Genomic DNA, 22,647 nt, shown 5'->3' on the forward strand with positions numbered 1-22,647 from the left:
TGCAGGAAACTAAGCTTATTCTGGGGATAGGGTTTAATATTTTGGATAGTTTCTTTAAACTTTGGACTAAAAACCAGAGTGAATTCATTTCATCATCTCATTGAGATGGAAATCAATTTCCCAAGCATCCAAAGACATTCTTTGGTTCTTTGCTATGTGTGTTTTCTACTGGAATGCTTTTGGGTAAGCATACAGATCTTTGCAAACATAGCAGAAAAATGCAGTGGATGCATGCAGTTTGCTGTGGAATAGCTGTGTACTTTTCTAGTATTTTATGTTATTGTTATGGTTATATAAAAAAAGTACTGGTCAAACTGAAAACATTAAAGAAGCACTAGACAAAATTAATGCTTTCTCCTTAGATGAAAGACCAAACCAAGATTTATTGCAGCTGGTTAGTAGCCAGCAGCAGTAAATCACCACTGACTGTGAGGTCATTGGTTTGAAGCCCAGGTCAGGGTTAAAGCTCCTGACTGTCAATAGCCTAGCTTGCTGTTGACCTAAGCAGCTTGAAAGCAGATGTGTCTGTAAGTAGAAAATTCCAGGTACCGCTTAATGCGAGGAGGCTAATTTAACTTAATTTATGACACCATAAAACTGCTGAAGGCATGCAAAGAACATGAGGAAGTTCTACCATCAAAAAGGACTCAGCGTCACAGTGGATGATTGAAGCAGCAGCTCCACCTCATACTCTCATGAAGCCAGAAGTTGGAAAAATGTTAAATAGCCTATATTTGTCTGTCTGTGTATGTCATATGTTTGAAAATGGCATTAAATGTTTGCCATGTATATGTGCATTGTAATCTGCCCTGAGTCCCCTTTGGGGTGAGAAGGGCGGAATATAAATACTGTAAATACATAAATAATAAATAAGATTTCTTTATTTCAGTGAGGCAGCTCCAAAGTGCTCTAAAAACATTGGGGGGGGGGGGCGCGCATTGGACTCAAATTGCTAACCTTTCAATGACCTTACCTGTGTTCTTGTGTGCCTTTACGTTATTTACAATGTTTAGCACCCTAAAGTGATCCTATTTTGCTTAAATACTCTAAAGGCACCAGATCTTATCTTGGAAGCTAAGCTAAGCGAGCTCTGATTAATACTTGGATGGGATATCACCAAAGAATACCAGGTGCTACAGATGTATTTCAGAAGAAGGACATCACCTCTGGGTATCCCTTGCATTACAAAACTCTATGAAATTCATGATTTCATCATAAAACCTTAGATATGGTGACTTTATAGGATTTTTTTTGGCAAGATCTCTGCAAAAGGGAGTTTGGCATGTACTTCCGAGATTCCTAGTCCAAAATTCAAATAACTACTCAGTCGTACTGGCTCACCTTTTTATATTCACACGAAGACAGAAAACACTATAGCCAAAAATAATTTGTAATCACAACTTAAAATTTCAAACGGGTGATTAAAAACAGCTGTTAACATATCATTTCTACAAAGTTAGTTGTGTGTATGTGTTTGACTACATGACTAATAACAAGACTACAGAAGGGTATACCGAGTATTTGAATGCCATCTAGTGGACTCACACAGCAATGTTAATGTGTACTGTTCAGCCATAATAACAAAAACAACTGGTTATCATCACTCTATATTACAGTTCTTAATGAGTTAGAATATAACAGAGATTTCAATAAAAATAAAATGTTCCAATGATAATTACTTCAATTACATATGATTTCCGTAAGATGCTTAATGGTGAAATATTTGTCATGTACGCATATACATTCAGAACTATAGTCAACCCTCCATATTTGCAGATTTGACATTTACAGATTTGATTATTTACAGAAATCATTAACATGTTCTCTGTAGGAATCTATAGGTTCTCCCATATAAACCAGAGGTTATGTACAAGTTGACCGTAAAATCATGCTGGAGGGCCTAGATATTCCAAGAGACTGTTCACTCAAGTAAAAAAATAACAATTTTATCATTTGTGGTTTTTCACTTTTGCAGAAGTACTGTGCCTTGACCCAGTAAATGTGGAGAGCTGACTGCAAATAATAACTAGTAACAATGCCAGATTTTCAATATTATTTCTGGTTGAAATGGCAAAGCTGGCTTTGTCATTTGAGTTTATTTGGAGCATTGTTTCCTATTTTTCTATAAACTCTAAAATCCTAAAGTTATTGTAATCCTATTCATCTGTTACTCATGTGAAAAAGATATTGTTGCAAAAGGTGTGATGCAGCTACACAACTTACGCTGTAGGTCAAAAAAGTTACTTTTTAGATTATCCAAAAAGTAATTTTTCCAAGATCTGGTCTATAGTCTGACTCTAGATTAATATGCCTACTTCTAGCATTGTCATCCCTTCTCCATGTGAAAATAACTTCTGAAGTAGGACTTTTCAGTATGGAAACTTTTTCTTCCATAGAAAACTTACAGGACCAAGCATCAGGCAGGCAGTAGCTTCCATAAATACCTCATCTAATTGAGGTCTCATACGTGGGCGGCAAAAGAGGGATTGGCCAGCCAGCGTGACGAATCTGTGGGGCAGTGGGGGATACCATCGCCCCGTATCATGTTTGTGAGGGAATATGAAATAAAGACTCCATATTGCGATGAGTTCACTGGAAAGGGTTGCTATGGTGACAGCTGCTTGGCTATGCCAGCCAATATTCTGATTGGTTGTTGCCTTTGGCTTGGCAGAGGCAAACCAACGGTTTTTCCAACTGACGTTTTCAGTTTGTCTTCTCTTCTGGCGAGTCAGAGAAAGGAGCTGACTAGATTTTTGACTAGGAATGTAATGGTCGTCATGCTCTCCAAAGTTTGACTATTTAAAGAAGGAATGAGGCATATTTAAAAGGACTGTTACATATTTTAAAAAGGACTGTTACATACTGTTACCCTGTGTATGTGTTTGAACTCTTGAACCTGAATAAAGATACTATTATTGTTTTATTCAAGCCAATGTGACAGCCTTATTACACAGCAGACTTTATCTTAATTTAAAGACGGTGATAAACCGCCACAATGTTGCCTTTTCGCTATTATAAGTCAGGAGCTTTTGTCAGGAGCAAATGAAACCTACATATCAGTGATGAATACAATCCCAGTGATAACTGCAACCACAGCTTTCTGAAGCCACAAAGAGCATTAAACTACTTGACTTCTGGTTCCAGCATACAATAGAGTTGCACCCAGGGGATGTGCTAGGAATGTACTAGGTCCTCAGCATGACTCTATGGCAACAAGGGAATAACATTATAATCTCTACTAAATGCCTAGAGAGACACTCCCTCCATGGGTAAGTGAAACCACAGGTATGGGTTTTGCAGTTACAAGGATCTCACTATGCCAAAAGTAATCATTGTGTTTACTTTTATCAATCTTGCTTTTTCTCTTAGAAAAAGCTTTGCGGTCATTGTGCTTTAAATAGATTTAAATTTCTCACTGAATTGCCATATACTGCCTTCTCCATGTTATGACAGATAAAACCAGTTTTTACTATTTCCTCTATGTATATACACTCCAGCTGAGAATACTTCATGCTCCTTAAGGTCTCTGGGCTATGAAATCATATTTCTTCATCTATTTGTCTGTCAGTCCCAAGGGCACTGCCATAAGAGACAGTATATACACTCCAGCTGGTGCAGAGGTTCCAGTGCTGGATTAGGACTCTAGGGGCCCTTCCACACAGGGCCCATAATGCAGGAGCTCCCATGGTTTTACTGGAAGTGTCCAAACGGCATCTCCGGAAAGACCAAATTATTTCGAGACAAAGCAGAAAAACCCTGCTTTCTCATGAATTAATTTGATGCTGCCTTAGACCCAGGTCTTCCTGAAAGACCCAGGTCTAATGCAATATGGGCCCTCTGGGGACTGACCCTTCAGTAGTTCTGGGACTACCGAGAGGTTAGTCTGCACAGCCCTCTTGGGTTTTCCAGGCTGAATCAACCCTGAAAACCCCGAGGGCACCAACCCCCTCCCCAACCCCTACCCCCACCTCAAAAGACTTAGAAAAATAAAATTACTTACCTGGCCTCCATTAAACTACTGCCGTAGCTCTTTTGATGCATAGAAATCACACGCCAGGAGAAAGGAGGGTGAAGAGCGATTTTCTTCACACACCCTTCTCCTGGCGTGTCATTTCTATGTGCCAGGAGATCTCCAGCAGCAGTTTAATGGTGGCCGGGTAAGTAATTTTATTCTTTAAAGTCTTGGGGGTGGGGGTGGGGGTTGGTTGTGTGGGATACCTTCTCCCAGAAAGTACCAGGAAGACATCTAGACATCCCCCCCCCCTGGAAAGTGTGGGCTTTTGGGGCTGGTGTGGGTACTAAAGTTTGCCCCATCCCGGGTTTTTTAAAGCCGATTTGGCACAAACTTTCCCGCCACGTAGAACCGACCTAGGAAACCAGAGTTCAAATCTTTACTCAGTCTAGGAACTCTACTGACTGGCCTCAGGCAACTTGTACTATCTCAGACTTAGCAGGAGGCAATGACAAACACTTCAAGCCCTGAAACAAATATTGCCAAGAAAATTGTATAAGTCAGAGCCAACTTTAAGCCACGTAACAACAAAATATTGTCAAGACTTTTACTGAACTCATCCTCCTTTCCTCCCTCTCTCCATCTTGTCTTTTTACTAATCAGCACAGATTTTTAAAAAACCGAATACACTTCTTTTCTGTTGTGATTTTAAGCAGGTCATAAAAGCAACAAATGCTGTCCTCACATTTCTTTGTGCTCCTGTAGAAGACAAAGAACAGTGTTATTACAGCTAGTTCTCATAAAAGTTTGTTTTCACTTGTATGCAAGGCCAGCAATACATTGCTAGCAGCAGTGTCGTGTGTGGCGTCCACTCTTTTAAGTAAGGTAGCTTGTGGATCTGTGTACGAATAAATTGATAACTGTTCCTGGCCCAGCTGTATTTGTCCATGTAACAACACCCTGTGAGTCACTGCCTTGCTATGCTGTCACTGGAATGCTATTGTTAATGAATGTATTAAGAATACCATTGAACGCATTCTGCACTGCAATACTGTCCTTTAAAGGCAGAATGTGAAATAGGCAATGGTCACCAACTATGCACGTTTTTACTCCAATGGCCTGATCCCCTCCCTCCTTAATACTGAATGAACCTTGAACAGTGATATTGACTGTAGATAGGAGGATTACATGGAATCGTGTATTGCATTCAGACTTGGAATCAAAATTATATCTGGGGGATTTTGTGAAACTAAGGGGCGAGATAACATAGACTGCTGATATAAGCTTAGCTATCTCACTATTCCAGCAACTGATGGATTGATTTAAGCCTTTAGTTTTAAAAACACTCTCTGCTTCCAAGAAATATGACTCCAATTGGGAAAATACTTAGTTTGAAGAGGAGTGTAAAAGGTCAAAAAGATAGATGACAAAAATATTGAACTACTACCATGATAGCAATTCCCTTAGTATTAATTCCTCCTTACTGTTATGAGCTACAAAGATCTGATAAGAAATCAATTAATCAAAAGAAAAGAACTTATACACAAAGGCGGAACATGGGCTTGGCCATCTTACACAAAAATCTAGAAAGTTTTTGGCTTCGATATGATAGACTAAAGTGAGACGAACACTTGAGGAATATATACTCTTCAATAAAAGTCACTTTAAATGGGTGTTAAATGATCTGAGCAATCAAGGATTGGTCCCAATTTATGTCCCTTATTTTAAATAGGTCCCTGATTGGAATTAGCTTAGTAAAGAACATTCCAGAACATGAACTTCAGGTTACGAAATAGGTAGGCTTCTGGGGGAAATGGCCTCACCACAGAACTGTTTATCTCTTTTCCATACTGGTGAGCACTTTTTTTTTTAAAAAAAAAAAATCCCAATGTCTTCATTGATGAAATGGGCATCTTTCCCCATAGCTGGATCCCAGCCATGGTGGTTCCCATCTATAAAAAAAAGGTCCCATGGATGATCCATCTAATAACAGACCTATCATCCTACTGGATGTTTCAGGAAAATCTATGCCAGACATCTCTTGGAAAAACTGGAGGACTGAGCAGAGGAAAATCCTTGCACCAGAGCTAGCTGGTATTTGTACTGAGCAATCAATCCTTATCCTTTGTTTCATACTTAAGCACAAAATAGGTAAATATTTGTTTGTACACTCCAAAAAGATTTGTGATGCTTTTGCTAATTTAAAATATGTGTTCAATTCCATCTCTCGGAATCACCTGTGAACCAAGCAAAAAGTTTTGGGATTGATCCACAATTATCAAATTGTACTCAGAAATACCATTTATAAACAGAATAGGCATGGAGGGGAAATTATCCAGCATGATTACTATTACAAAAAGTGTCAAGCAAGACTGCTTAATGTTCTTCTTTTTAATTTTTAAAAATGATATTGTAAAGTTTCCAAAGAGTAATTGTTATTTGCCAGTCAAAGTGGGACAAAATAGCATCTCGATACCCTTTCATGCTGTTTATTCTAATATCTCACGTTTGAGGAGGAATAGAGTGTTCAGGCAGTTTTATTATTGCCAAAATAAATTATAGTAAATTATAGTAATATTAAGGTATTGATATTTCATTAATCTAAGCACGTTTATAACTGGGATATGGATGGAAACAGTTTAGAACAAGTCTCATCCTTTGAATATTTTGGGGTTATATTTTAACAAATAGGGATCTGGTCTCTACAAGTGCACCCTAATGCTTTGTGGGCTGATAAGATTCTCAGTGGTATATTGTGTTTTCATCACATAAAATAGTTTAATCAGCTTTAGATTTATATTGAGTTACGATGCTAACACAATTGTGATATGGTCCCCAATATGAACCGTAGCCAAATCAGATCCTATAGAGAAAGCCCAAAATACTTTTACTAAGACTTCTCTCTGTCCATTTCTGCTACAATATCAATATTTCATATTGAACTGGGACTAAGACTGGTAAAAACTGAAGCTATTAAGTTTGCTCTGGCCTACTGGTTTACGGTGATGTTTAAAAGCAGACATCAAAATTTATGTTATCTGTTGTGGAGGTAATGGTTCTTACTGCCTGGAAACAAAAGATTCTCTATATTATTACAAACATGAAGTTTTTAGTCCTTTTCATACTGGTCTTGGGTTATGATAGAGAAAGATAACTTTCCTATTATGCTTTAAAGATATTGAACTGAGCTCCTAAATGTCTGATATAGCAAGCTGTTTGTCAAATAAATTACATCCTCCTTTAATTTTCCAAAGTATCTGGTTGATCTGCCTTCAATTAAAATGACATTGGCTTTTGCATGGGAAAAGCGAAATGTCCTTCTCCTAACATAAGTTACTAGGAACGTCCAGGTCTGCTTTTTAAACTCCTTAATTGTGGGGAATATTGCCCTTATTGCTTTGGAGTGTAGTGATTATTCTGATGTTAGGGAAATATACATCTTCCCATTGTTGACTAGAGTGCCAGAGTGGTCAAAACTATGCTTTCTTTTGGGAGATTGTAACAAATATGTAATTTTTAGAAAATATACATTCTTGGTTTTGCCTCTATGCTTGCATGGAAATGAGATGTTTGTGATATAGGTATTTGCATAGTGGCTATTTGCTAGTTACAATAAAATTATGATTGACATTGTGTTATTCAAATGAATCTTTGTTGGTGTTTACTGTCATCAAGTCAGCTTCAACTTATGGCATCCCTAAGAATGAGAGATCTTTAGATGCATAGACTCAAACAAAGAAGCAATAGCCCTTCCGGCCTCAAGAATGCTGTATTCCTCTTTTCCTACTGCCCTGCTTCCTTCAAAGATGTCATGATTTGTACAGAAACATGGATGGATATATGAATATACTGGATGAGTAATAGGATTTTTAAAGCAGATAAATGCATCCTGCTATCTTATAACCAGAGGATATTTGGTTCTCTTATCCAAGCAATATTGCATTGTTCTTGGTCCAGTAGTCTCATCTGGTTTGGCAGTTCCAGGAGTGCTACCTTTTTATTACCTCCATTGCAAAATGTGAAATACTTCAGAAAACAAGTAATATTGCTCCGACCCTATAATGTGATTCCAATCTGCTCAGAATTTTGAATCCCGCCATGATGTTCTATGGAGACACATTCCTTCTAAAGCAATTTGCCAGAAAACAACATAAACATGAGATGCCTCTGTAGAGTGTCATGGGCATTTGGACAATTGTGATTGTCCATCAGCCTTACAGGAGCGGACTGCATCTTTATTAATCATCCAGAGGGATGACATGGTTTGCATTCTTCCCCATCCACCCCCGCCCAACCATCCCCCAAGCTTTTAACCAACTCTGTTTGGATTAAGACGGGCTACTTAATCTTTAAAATATGTGTTTCCATAACAAAGGATGGATCATGCATAAATTCTACATATGTGCCATGCAAGCCAGAGATTTCTTGGAAATCCCCTGCAAGGTGCTGTCTTTCTCTGCAAACATTATTTCCTTCTTCAGAATTTCTTTTTCTCCCCCATGGTGAAATACAGCCATTGACAAGAATGCCTTGAAAAGCTACTGTGTTAACCACTTCCAGTCCAGAAAGGACTGAAAGTGCTATATGATTGCTTCTCTGCCTTTATTTGCTTTTAGTCATGGCTGGACTTTGTGAACTCCCAAAGAGGTTAGGGTGGCACAGATGGGGTTAAGGGGAATAGAAGTATAAGGAAGGACAAGTAAACAAATGTAAAAATTATATATTAATCCCCACTCCACATAGAATGGTTTTTATATTTGTTGTTAATACACTCAACATTCAGAACTAAAGACATTATGGATCTCAGAGATGTTGCAATCATATTCTTGTTCCTTCATTTGGATTGTTAGGGAAATAAGTACATGTACACTAGCAGTTAAGAATCTGAAAAAAAACTTCTTTGGTTTGGGCGGGGGGTGGGGGTGGAGACTACCCTCTTACACAAAGATTTTATTTATCATTTCAGAAGCAAACCGAGGGTACAGTTGTAATGTATTTAAAAACACATACAAAGTTAAAAACTTGGCATTATACTAAATGTCCTTTGACTAGTAGCTGGCCACTTGGGGTGCTTCTGGTGTTGCTATAAGAAGGTCGTCCCTTGTACATGTGGCAGGGTTCAGACTACATTGTAATAGGTGGTCTGTGGTTTGCTCTTCTCTACACTCGCATGTCGTGAACTCTACTTTGTGGCCCCATTTCTTAAGGTTGGCTCTGCATCTCGTGATGCCAAAGTGCAGTCTATTTGGCACCTTCCAAGTCACTCAGTCATCTGTTTGCCCAGGAGGGAATCTCTCATGCGCTATCAATCATGGATTGAGATTCCAGGGTTTAGCATGCTACTTTTGTACTCTCGCTTGTAGAGTATCTCTGCAGCTCTTGGAAAACTATTTCTTGATTTAAGGCGTTGGCATGCTGACTAATATCTGAACAGGGGATGGGCCAGAAATGTCACTGCCTTGGTCCTTTTATTATTGGCTGCTACTTCCTGGCAGACGTCAGGTGGTGCAACACTGGCTAAGCAGTATAATTTCTCCAGTGGTGTGGGACGTAGACATCCTGTAATAATGTGGCATGTCTCATTAAGAGCCACGTCCACGGTTCTAACGTGGTGAGATGTGTTCCACCCTGGGCATGCATATTCAGCAGCAAAGTAGCAAAGCACAAGGGCAGATGTCTTCACTGTGTCTGGTCACGCAAATATGAAAATCAATAGTAATGAGCAGAAGTCAGGAGTTTCTGAAAGCTGGATTGGTATGGCCACCCTTTGCTCAAAGCAAACATTTATAGTAGAAAGATATGAAGTCCTGTAGCACATGCTAGAAGCATTATTGAGTTTCAACTAGTTTCAGTTGTTGGCATGAGTGTCCCAGTATCAAAAAAATTAAGGAAATACATACTGCCAAGTTAATTATTAGTTTTTACTATGTGCAATGGGATAGAGGAAGACATAGGCATCTTACTAAATAGGGAATCAGTTGCAGTAGTTATTAATGTGTTTACCATGTGTTAGGAAGGTACACATAGATCACTCCTAGTTAAAATCACAATTCACTTCATACTTCTGCATGCAGCCTGATCTGGAAGACATTATAAGCATTTATGTCTTCTCATCAGTGCTTCAACACCCAGAAATCCTAATAGCTGGTAAACTGGCTGGGATTTCTGTGAGTTATAGGCCAAAACACCTAGGAACTGACAGGTTGAGAACCACTGTCATAGGGTCTTGGTTTAGGATATGGTTTCTAAGGAAGAAGCAAGACTTGATCCGGGCCATACCAGGAGCAATTACCAGAAGATGCAGTTATTAGAAACATGTACATAGTGTTGTCGAAGGCTTTCATGGCCGGGATTACAGGGTTGTTGTATGTCTTTCGGGCTGTGTGGCCATGTTCCAGAAGCATTCTCTCCTGACGTTTCACCCACATCTATGGCAGGCATCCTCAGAGGTTATGAGGTATAGATAAACTAAACTTACTTAGTTTATCCATACCTCACAACCTCTGAGGATGCCTGCCATAGATGTGGGCGAAATGTCAGGAGAGAATGCTTCTGGAACATGGCCACACAGCCCAAAAGACATACAACAAACATGTACATAGTTATAATCCACATGCTCTTTCCAAACCTCTACCCCGAGTTAGTATTTCTCCACAAAAGAGACAGAAACATGGGCTGAAATGCAAAATAGATGCTGAAGTTCCCATTCCTCATAAAAGTCTGATGCACCCAGTTTCTTTGCACCCATTTGGTGAGGAAACATGCTCATGAGTCAATGAAGATCCTTCCATGTGCTGCACTCACAGTAACTAGCATCAAATTCATTATTTTCAAAAGGAGATTTTTATTTTTTAAAAGAATTCCTGAAAAAGTTGTTCTTTTTAACTTTATGAATTTGGGGTTGCTTTTCACATTTTTTTCTAAAAAAATGCATAACATTTATTATGTAATTATATTTCTTATTAAACAAATCTGGGTGTTAAGTAATTCATGCCTGTGCAGTCTGTTACATCACCCAAAAATAAAATCTTACACTTTCTAAGTTACACATCCAAAACATATGCACAACATAAAACTTCACACTAGGTTTTTGTTTTGTCAGTTGTTATCAAATGTTTATTCACCCGTCTGGTATGACATCATCTAATTTCCATAGATTAAAAATCATTTAATGCATTGTATTGGCATAAAATAAATATTACACTTTTATTGGACCAACCTCGTTCTTAAGTTAACCACATTCAGTGAAAAATGTTTTTTTCTCTCTACTGAATCAATTAAATATACTGGAAAAAAGTTTTGATTTCTATCTTCTGGAGTCCTTCCAATAACTCTGAGGTCTGCTTTGGAATAATATAACATTTAAAAAGAAACACTAGTTGGTAACTGTGGAAAGAACTTCTTTAAAAGGATTTTCTTAACCTTTCCAAATATTCCACTGAACTGCATGTCTAATGTTAACAATTTTAAGGGTCACGTAGCAGTCAATCTTATGTTTACATGCAAAAATTATGGTGGTAGGAGCATAGATGTAAGTTTCATTCATGCTTTTGGCATTTCCATATTTTGTCTGTGTGAGGCAATGTCTGAAGCAGGAAAAGCCACTAGATGGACAAGCATCTGAATTATACCCCATGTGTGAACCAATAAAATATTATTCCTATTTGCAAGATAAATCACCCCCCAAAAACCCAAACATATTCATTTGTTCCTTGGTAAATAAATCAGATGCCTAAATCCAACTGTTCACCACCATTAAAGTAGACATAGTGAGTCAATGCCAATTTGGCAAGTCAACACTAATGAGTCAATGAATCTGCTCTAGTATTACTAACAATTAAATAAAGGCTATATTATAAATCCAGATATTATTTTTGTCTCATATTTTAGATCCAATTTCTCCCATCTCAAAAGAAATCTCCTTTATGAACATTTATGTCAAATGTTCCATTTGATTATATGTCAAACAAAAATACTTTATTTCAATATATGTCTGACAATTTTATATTTAAGCTTCTCATCCAGAATATGAAAGGCTGGAAAATTCCATATATTTCAAATAGTTAAAGGTAAAGCTTTTCCCCTGACATTAAGTCTGGTTGTGTCCGACTCTGGGGGTTGATGCTCATTTCCATTTCTAAGCCGAAGAGCCAGCGTTGTCTGTAGACATGCTGTGGTCAGCATGACTGCATGGCGTGCCATTACCTTCCTGCCAGAGTGGTACTTATTGATCTACTCACATTTGCATGTTTTCAAACTGCTAGGTTGGCAGAAACTGGAGCTAACAATGGGAGCTCACCACACTCCTCAGATCTGAACTGCCAACCTTTCGGTCAGCAAGTTCAGCAGCTCAGCCCTGCTGCACCACTGAGGGCTCCAAATACATTTGAAATCCAAATTTCAAATACATAATGCTTATTTCAATGTTGTAATCAGATAAGTATTCTGTCCATGAAAAAAGTAACATTCACTACAGGCCAAAGGATGATAAACCATCTTTCTTAAAACTTCTATTTCTATTAAACTTTCTTCCTTACTGGAGTCAACAGTGGATTAAACCTGTGTCCCAAATATGACTCTGTTCATTTTCCTCCACAGATGTCAAATATGGTACATATAGAGAGAAGATCTATATTTTTTGCACCCAGAACACAACTTATATATAAATTTACAGAGGAAATAATTAGTTATTACTCTGTGAAATTTAGTGGCTGAGAAATTGTAAAACATAAGACTTCCAATATACACTCCAACTGCTATTGCGGGGTGGGAGGGCAGTTTCTTCTTTTTGTATTAGCCATTTTAATTTTTATTTCTCAGCAATTATAAATAAAATAATAATATGATCTTTTCTATAATGTAGAGCTCTTTCAGCTTCAAAGATATGTTAACTCACGTTAGGAATCAAATAAATGCACAACTTTTTCTTAACGAGCACATCTCAAAAATCTGTCTAGTATGTGTAAGCTTTACCAGCAGTCCAACACAGTTTTAAACTATGAGTTTTAAATTGACATGTTTATATGTATGGATCATTTTAATGTATAATGGTTTGTGTATTAATCCTAGGTTTATAAATTTTTAATCTAATATTTCTATGTTTTAAATGATATTATATCTTTTTAGTTATGTATTGTATTTTAATCTATGTTGTACCCTGCCTCGAACCATGGAAACAGGTGGGTAAGAAATGAAATTAATGAGATAATGATGATGGTGTAAATTGATAACTAGAATCATAAATAACCTTCTTTTATGTTAGAGTCAGACAACTATGTGAGAAGTGAGGGTCATTTCCCCTATAGGCACCTAGTGTACCTGTTTTGGTATGACCATTAATATATTACATCATGTCTAATTTAGGTTTTCAGAGAAGTGCGAACTACTATGTTTTTGTGATGTTTTGTGCTTTCATGATAAATGCACTGAAAATCAGCTGATTCCCCTCCCCATCAGAAGTCAGGAAGAGTAGGGGAAGGGTGCCAAATAAGGGCCAGGAGCTGAGCACATTAACACTTCAGTATCCCAACTTTATATGTGCAGAATTCAGAAGTGGGAAAAATATGTTTAAGCAATAGCATGGGAGTGGTGAGTTCACTCCATGTTTTATCCTGAACATCAAATGAGCTGTTCGTGGTGCTGAACCTATCTTGGGGCTAAAAAAAAATGAGAATGTAATCAATCTGGGCTTCCCATCTAGAAGAGCAACATGGAAATATGATGATACTGTAATAATTTCTCACCATACAGAAAAATTAAGAAGCCAAATTTACTTTCAAATTTGACAATAGTATAATAGCATAAAAACACATGAAATCCAAATATCTAATGCTTCCTTCATAGCTATTCTAGGGGCCCTTCTAAACTGGCAAGAATATAAATATATGTAAATAAATCACTGATATTGTGCTTTTTTGTAATATAATAACTGGTTCAAAATGAAAACTTTTAAAGGAATCTACATATCAACATTTTCTTGATTATTATATCATACTTCACTCCCACAAGCTGCCTTTGGAGCGTTTATCAGATTAATTTCAGCTACAAATTTCCTCTTCCTGTACTTAATGTTTGGAGCTATTATGCCATATGTTATTATTTAATTATATTCAGTCCTGCATGCGATACAGAATGATCTGTCTGGCTTTCGGAAAATTTTACTTGGGGAAATGAAAGGGTATAAAATGGAGTTACAGTTAAAATAATATTATGGGAATGGTTGAATCATGGCATAGCCATGAAAACCACCTCTTTCCAACTTCCACAGGATCATTTATACCCCATGGAAGAGGGTTAGCCCATTTTTAATAATCCCAAGGGACAGGGGCATTGCCATTACAGATAACTTCCATTTAGCTGTAATGTTGTAAACTAGGAAGAAGACACAACCCTGCTGATAGTGACTATATTATCAAGGTAGTGGAAAATCTTGTGTTTCATGCAGGGGAAGGGGGCCCAATTCTAAAAATCAACAAAAAGAACTACTGACTGAATATTTTGGGCTTATGTGTCCTGAAGATGATCTTCATGACTACCATGCACAAATGTTATGGATATTGCTGTAATCGTTTGGCACAGTATGCAGCTCATTCACAATGGCAACAAATAGCATATAAATGCACCAGCAAGCAAGTTCATCCACAAACTTTTTAACCTGGAGTATGTATCAATTATATTGGGACTCCATTTAAACCCAAATGGTTCTATATTAGTAATTTGCAAAGCTGCCTAATATCTCCAAGTGCTTCTATTATCTCAAGCACAAGGGAGTTATACCTGAGCATATCTTTTTGTCTCATATTCTTCTATAAATATATAAATTATAAGAACCGAATGAAATAAATAATTAAAAAAACCTTCTTTCTATAGAGACACTAGATTCTCATACAACTCTTGTCCCTAGTAGAAGCAATAAAAGATTATCTCTTGCTTAAGCATAAGTATCACATTTTTCGTATTAGTGTCAGAGGACTTTCAAGTAAGTGCAAACCGTTTCCAACTAGTGGAATAGAAATTATCAAGAATTAATACAATAGTGCATCCAACCTACAGAAAATGTGATTTATGCAGTGTTTTATACTGTAAAACACATTCAACATGAAACCAAATATAATGCAACACTTGCATAGAGAAGGAATAAACACTAGTACTTTGCTGCACATTAGTAAGGGTATGGGGAAAAAACTCAAGCTGATGTGCAATACTACTCAAGGTCATTTTTCACAAAATAATGTGGCCATGGTTCATCTTTTACAAGTCATTTGTAAATAGTCACTGTGATACCATGCAATAAATCTCCAGTGCAATTCAGATCTTACCACAGTGAGAGTCACATTAAAAAGAAATGTTCACCATGAAAAAATGGCATAAATCACAGCATGTGAAAAACGATCTTGAGAATTTCAGTTAGACAAACTGAACATCCAAAAGCAAAAATACAACTTTTCCCAATATGGAAGTTAACTGACACACAGCTTTGATTCTACGTTGTCTCTTAATGTCTACAAAAATAGTCAAAAGCAACATATTTCTTCAAAAAACCATATACGTCTTTAAAATATTTTAGCCATAATCCAGTAAATAAATAAACGTGAACTCACAAAAACATGGTTGGTAACCAGCAGTTTTGAACACAAATGTTTACACTTGATATTGAACTGTATTTATAAATATGTTTCCTGTTTTCCCATGTCTTCTGATCAAGTTCGTGATGATTCCCTCATGCTTCCGGTCTTAGTTTACACAAACCTTTCTACATCTATGCATGCACCAGCCAAGCAGGCAATTAACCTGCTCAGTATAGATATACCTTTGTTGGGTTCAATCCCCTTTATGTGTTTCCTGCTCTCCAAACAATATCAGTTTTATTCTGGGCTGTCACGTGGTGAAGTTGCTCTTCCTTATCAGTTTTCCAGTGGCCCATGGAAAGAAAATAACAATGTGGCAATACCCCTAATTCAGGAACAAGTTGCTGCTTAATGCTACCACAAATTGAGCACGAGGATGGGGAGATGGAAAAATTACCAATTGTCTGTGTCAAAAGTAATACATAGACAAAAGCCTCACTCAAGAGAAATGATTTCACATCTGCTGCTTAATTCTTCACTCTTCTGTTCAACTTGACTGTATTGTTGCATTCTCTCACAATTTTCCTTTGGTTATGTCCTTGATATGGTTCTATTTATGTAAATCTCTGCTTTTCTGCAAAAAACAAATGGAGTACTGTACAAAATCCTCTTCTATTAGTCCAGAAAAGATCCCTCCAAAGTTTCTTGCCTATCCTCTGAGACCAGTCTAGTTAAACATGATGGATTCAGGATCTTGATTTGCCATTTGAGCCATGTGCCTTAACACGTCCTTTTTGGTTATAATGCCCAGAAGCCTCCTGGAGAAGAAGGGAAGGAAAGAAAAGGTCATCAATCAGTCTGTCTCATCTATTTTTCAAGTTCTGCTCCAGGCAGAACTTTATTACAAAGAAAGGAATAATCTTTAAAAGGAGCTCTCCTCATCTCTTCTAACAACCAAGAAACTGGAATTTTAGAGTCATATTCCCACTAATGAATATATACGTTGCTTCAGAAAGTTCAGCACAGTACATTTGTTATTATAATCACTGTGCTGTCATTTTAGCCTTTTCCCTTCATCTTTGCAAAAATAAAAAATAAAAACATACCACATTTCCTCTAATCGCATTTCTGAACACTGTCAGTCAAGGTTGGCTCTTGGATAGGAAGTGACTTTTGCCATTTGATGTCATCTCTTCAAAACCATTTATAGGAACAAATTGGGTCCTCCTGGCCAAAGCCATGCTGTAGAAGACTAATACAATTGTAGCTTAAAGTCTGCAAACTGTGACCCGAGTACTTATGGGTCATTTTAAATGAAATATTTTTAAAGCCAACTGAATTGTACATCTCCTTGCTTAGTAATTCATCCAATTTTCTTGTCCAGTTATCCTATTATCTATTTTAGGTTTTTTTAGGATGTCAAACAGAACAAACATGTTTGTAAATATGGCCACCTAGATTGCCACTAAGTGCTTCCTTTATCAGATTAATGTATTGAAAATGATTTTCTAGCTGTGGTACCAAAGCCCGCTTAATGGCCACTTTATAGTCTTTTTTAGGGACAAAGGAAAATTGCTTTAAAATCTGTTGTAAATGGATGTTTTATTGGTATTTACTGATTGTATTGTTTCTGTATTGCTCCGGTTATACTACAATTATGTATGATACACTACCCAGCAATTTGAAAAGGATTAAAATCATCTTAATAAGCAACTTTACATGCCTCCCTTGACAGTATGATCACAACAAGACTTAGTTTTATTCTGCATTCACTGGCACTGGAAAAACAAACCCTAGCATGTATTACTTATGACACAATGAAATTTATTTTAAGGGGGGAAAGTCTGGAAGACAGGATCTCTTTCAATGTCCAAAAGACGCCATAGGCTTATGCATCTCCCCCATTGATTCTTTTAAAACTACAGAAGATGCTTCCAGCATTTCCATGCTCACAGCATCATTTTGTGCTTGGGACCATAGAGACTAAACTGTAAATCCAAGTTAGATAAGTAGTAAAAGGAGAAGAACTTTATCTGACTCTCCTATCTGATGCTAAAACCCCCACTGCCTGCTCTCCTATCCTGCCTCTACTTCAAATAAGCTGTTTCCTTTTTCGAGACCAGGTGGTGTGTATGGAGATGGGGACAAATTGAGCTGTGGTCCAGGTTCTGCTATGGATGAGCTATGTCACTTGTCCTAATTTGCTGGTAGACATTAAACAAGTATGCATGTTTCATCACATGGGAGCTACTTTTTGGCTGCAATTCCTTATAACTCAACTAATTATGGGGCTGGTATTTTTTAAACTTCTATCATCATTCATTGATATTCTAAATATCTCACAGTGTTAAGCATAAATTTTGTTCTGAGTAATGATATGTGGATGTGTGTGTTTGTGTTGGTGCATGTATGTATGTATGTATGTATGTATGTATGTTTTTAATTTAGGGCTGGTTTTTGGCTTCCCTGGCAGCTCAAAAAATAGATAAGAGTCTGGTTCTAGATAAGAAAAGTTCAAAAACATTGACAGTTTTAAGTTGAAAACTTCAAGAATCCCTCAACAGCCAGAGTGTTTCCATGGTATCAGAGAAGTATACACTATTAGATTAAGATATGACTCTTTAATACCATCCTGCTTTCCACTTCAACTGTGAAATAAGCACTGAAAGCACCCAACCTTGAAAATATTCTTTCTAACAAGATACTTTGGTGGTTACACCACTGAAGCTTGGCCTGAATCGTGCCTTCAGTCTGTTTAGAATCCAATTTGAGCTTCTGAGGGACATACTCTGCATTCCTCACAAGGTCACTGTTTCACTTGAGTTAGCTTCTGTCTCTTATTTTTAATTCCTCACCTTCCTGCAGACTCCCAAGTCATAAGCACTTTGAGTTTGTAGAAAAATAAACTGCAGCTGGTTAATTCCCTTCATGTGTCATTCACTTCAGGATTTTTATAAGTACTTTAGGCGCATTTAAATTTAACTAGAAGCTCACAACACAAGCAAAACATTTGCTAACAATGACAGTTGGATGGCACTCCTTCCCAGCAGCAAAATACAGACTTCTGCATTAGTAAGTGAATACATATTTTACTCTTTGAAGTTTCATTGCATGCATTATGAACCCTCAGATCTGTGGGTTAAAAACAAAATTGCATGACCATGAATTTGAAAGAAGGGGAAGACATTTTAAAAAAAAACTCTGATTAAAAATAACATTTGTCAACTTGTTTATAAATAATACATCAGCCTTTCCTTGTTCCCTGTCATAATCAAAGAGATCAGGAAATCAGGAACGACATGCTGGTGTCTGATCACTTAGAGGTGAAAGGTAAATGATTACTCTTCAAAAAAAAGGGGGGGATGAATGAATGTGAGGAGAGAGCACCCAATGGGTTGATCATGCAAAGATCAACGCACTTGATGTGTCAGTACAATGGCCATATCTTCCTGGAGTACCTTATGATATGGGAACAAAGTATCTCATGAGGCTTCTGGTCAGAAGATAGAAGAGATCAGGCGACAGAAGGCTGGACACAGATCTGCCACAGATCTAAAACTGTTTCTGGCTCCTTAACAATAACAAATGAAAGCTACCCACTTCTGTGTTAGGTTGGTGGAAAAACGGGAGTGGCATTAAGGGCACAGGGGCTTCATTTTGATACTGATTCAAATTTATGGGCTGATTCTTTTCTTTAATTGTTAGTATATGTCCAAAATATGCAGTCCTATGCATATGATTCAAGTTGGTGGATCCCCAAAATTAGGAGAACAATAGATCCTTGAAGTTTGTTCACCCATTTCTCCCCATATATTTTGATGTTGAAAACATTCCCAACTTGAATCCAATTCAGCCAATATTGTCTGTGTTCAAAATCTAATTCTAACACTGTAGCCCCTTTCATATCGATTAATTCATAACTATGGCATAATTTTGGAAAGCACGTCCTAAGAATATATCAATAAGGAACAACACGTATCTTCTCTCTCATTCCAGAACAATGTGTGCCATCTTTCATCCCTGTATGTCCTAACTTATGTCTCCCTTCAACTCTCTCCTGAAAGTAGATTGGCCTGTAAAATATTAAACATATTTCCTTTTTATCTCATAGGTCTTCACATTAGGCAGTTGTATGGGCATGAAACAGCCAAAGCCAAGCACTATTAAGCCCAAGGAATGTATGTGGGAAACATTCTAAATGCATATGTAAACCTATCCCACTGGAAACAGGAATAGTAAAACATTTGATTTTGGCTATATCATGTCTGATAGCAGGAGAGAAGCTATCAGACAGAGTGCTTTGGGATGTGTTTCTGTTTATATAAGAAAGAGCACCCAGAAAGGGTGGGGGTTACATTTTACAAATAAATATCAAATCTGGCTAACATCTATGAAGGAAGAAAAACTGTGGGTTGTTTCTTAAAAATTAAGAACTTTGCACCTGTATGCATGAAGTTGACAATTTAAAGAAAGGTCAAGCAGTCTATTTTGTTATTCAGGCAATTAGCTATTGTCCAAGGAACAAGAAAGAGATCATTTCATCAATCAAAGTAATATGAATCGGTCTACATTGTCTGCAGTAGACTCTAAAACAAGTCCTGATTGAAAATACTATGAAAATCCAATTTACCCAATGACCATACACGGTAGTATACCAGCATCCTGATTAGAGGTTGTTTTAGTCTCTATGGGAGCACAGCAAACCACTTACCCACTCCGTGTGACAAGACACTGCCTGAGTCCAAGTTTTCGGAAAATATCTACCACTGTTTCCATAGGTGTGTGGTCTGTGACAGTAAAGGGACTCAGATTGAGAATGCGTCGGAGCTTCAGTGGATGAGGGCTATTAGCAGGGACTTCCGGAGGCTCTTCAGTGAAATATATAACAGAATTGCTGACAACACCATCCTGGCGTTGCCTTGCATTTTCTGTGTGCCAAAAAAAGGAGAAGGAGAGATGTTTACTTTCTAGATCATATTAAACTGTTCTGAACATCAGCATTGGTACTGTGACACAATGCACATTCCAGAGTTTTATAAAGTTAATAGAGGAAACGTGGTGAATGTCACAAGTTCAAAAATGTAGGGCAACCAGTAATTGATAGAAATAGGATAATGTGATAAACATCTAAATTATTATGCAAAATTCATCCAAACTGCACTGTTGCTCAAGGTGCTGATAGCAGTACTATAAACTAAAGTAAGTTATTGCTTTACATAAAACGTACAATTGAAGGTAACAGCCAAACCAAACTAATGCATTCCACTGTTGCACAAATTCTTTTTTCTCTTACTTCTTGATTAGGACAAACCGTTGTGTTGAATAGGATGCATAGGTTCTATTACTGGTTTCAATTCACAGTAATTGTGATGACATTTAAAAGCCTTAAATGCCTTCTGATCTTGATACTTGAGGGAGCATCTGTCTTCATATGCTTCTGGCTGAGCATTAAAGTCTTCTAGTGGGAAGAGTTTCCTCTATGTTCCACCAGTAAGGTAAATAATGCTATGTCAGGATATTATTATTATTATTATTATTATTATTATTATTATTATTATTATTATTTACTTTAGTTATACCTCACCTTTCTCCTCATGGAGATTCAAGGCAGATAACAATCCCACACTTTGGTCATAGTTTAAAAAGCACAATACAAAAGTTAAAAAACAATTATATAGTACAGTGTGGGTTAATGTATAACAGATTAAATATACTAAATACACTTAAAATAGCCTTTAAAACGCGCATACCTCCCCCCACCAACCTCCCCAAAGACTGCCCCTTCCCCTTCCTCAAATGCCTGCTGGCAGAAGAAGATCTTAACCTGCCTTCGGAAGGCCAGCAGGGATGGGGCCATCCTGGTTTCTCTTGGGAGGGAGAGCAGTCACCAAAAAGGCTCTCTCCCGTGTTCCCAACAAACACGCTTGAGTGGGTGGTGGTACAGAGAGAAGGCCCTCCCCAGTAGATCATAGATGTCTACCAGGTTCATAGAAAGAGATATAGTCTTTCAGATAACCTGGACCAGAGCCATATAGGGCTTTGTAGGTCAAAACCAGCACTTTGAATTCTGTGTGGAAACATGTTGGCAGCTAGTGGAGCTGTTGCAATGGATAAGCTGTCCGCTCCCTGTAGCCAGCCCCAGTTAGCAGTCTGGCTACTGCTCTTTGGACCAACTGAAGTTTCTGATCACTTTTCAAAGGCAGCCCCACATAGACCACATGAGATTATAGGCAGTCCCAGAGTTACAAACATCTGACTTACAAATGACTCATTGTAACAAATGGGGCTGAGATAAGGGGAAGTGAGAGAACTCTCACAGGAAGTTATCATGGGGAAAATGTGTCTCAACTGAAGCTTTATCACCAGTCCTTGTTTCTACAAGCCAATTTTTTTTCCAAAAGCCAGTTGTCACAGGGACAGAAAGTGGTGAGATGAAATCTTCTGAACACGGGCACAGACAACAAAACAAACACCACAGGGGTGTTAGCCCTTCACTATGCTATATGAAGTGTGTGCATGTGTGTGTGTGTGTGGCTGGAGTTACATACAAATTCAACTTAAGAACAAACCTACAGAACATATCTTTTTCGTAACTTGGGGACTGCCTGTAGTTCAACATGTATGTAACCAAGGCATGTACCACTGTGGCTAAATCCGACTTCTCCAGGAACAGGCGCAGTTGGAGCACAAACTTTAATTGTGTAAAAGCATTCCTGATAACTAATGATACCTGGACCTCCAGGTTCAGAGCCGAATCCAGAAGTACCCCCATACTGTGAATCTGCATTTTCATGGGGAGTGTGACCCCATATATCACAGGCTGACTCCCTATTCCCAGATCTGTTTTACGACTGACCAAAAGTACATCTATCTCGTCTGGATTAAGTACATGGCAGAAAGACGTCTCAGCAATGGTACTCCAACTTTTCAAATGCATTTTCATATTTTTAACGTTGAATGTTTTGATTTACAGACTGTTTAATTATTTTTATAATATATTTATATTTTTATTCAGATGTATATATTGTTTTGAATATGTTGTTAGCCTCCTTGGGTCCCATTATTTTTTTTGGGGGGGGGGGTAGGGTGCAAATGAATAAAACAACATTGTTTCACCTTTCTTACAAG

The 22,647-nt window shown here is 37.6% G+C and overlaps 1 protein-coding gene and 2 long non-coding RNA genes across 6 annotated transcripts in view; 1 reads left to right on the forward strand and 2 right to left on the reverse strand.

The window, feature by feature from the left end:
- LOC134298009 (uncharacterized) overlaps positions 1-4,004 on the reverse strand; it is a 43,050-nt gene extending 39,046 nt beyond the window's left edge. For all 3 annotated transcript variants that reach the window (XR_010004977.1, XR_010004976.1, XR_010004975.1), the window contains exon 1: positions 2,406-4,004. This is a non-coding gene — a long non-coding RNA (uncharacterized LOC134298009). The remainder of the gene's footprint in view (positions 1-2,405) is intronic.
- Positions 4,005-10,776: 6,772 nt separating this feature from the next.
- Positions 10,777-22,647, reverse strand: part of clcn4 (chloride voltage-gated channel 4) — a 64,514-nt gene continuing 52,643 nt past the window's right edge. For both annotated transcript variants that reach the window (XM_062977257.1, XM_003218815.4), the window contains exons 11-12: positions 20,231-20,447; positions 10,777-16,337 (exon numbers count right to left, since the gene is read on the reverse strand). In XM_062977257.1, the coding sequence (XP_062833327.1) occupies positions 16,247-16,337; positions 20,231-20,447 (308 nt within the window). In that variant the 3' untranslated portion in view covers positions 10,777-16,246. The remainder of the gene's footprint in view (positions 16,338-20,230; positions 20,448-22,647) is intronic.
- LOC134298008 (uncharacterized) overlaps positions 18,415-22,647 on the forward strand; it is a 69,502-nt gene continuing 65,269 nt past the window's right edge. Inside the window, exon 1 of the long non-coding RNA XR_010004973.1 lies at positions 18,415-18,591. This is a non-coding gene — a long non-coding RNA (uncharacterized LOC134298008). The remainder of the gene's footprint in view (positions 18,592-22,647) is intronic.

This window comes from Anolis carolinensis, chromosome 3, assembly GCF_035594765.1.
Source record: "Anolis carolinensis isolate JA03-04 chromosome 3, rAnoCar3.1.pri, whole genome shotgun sequence".
Classification (NCBI taxonomy): domain Eukaryota; kingdom Metazoa; phylum Chordata; class Lepidosauria; order Squamata; family Dactyloidae; genus Anolis; species Anolis carolinensis.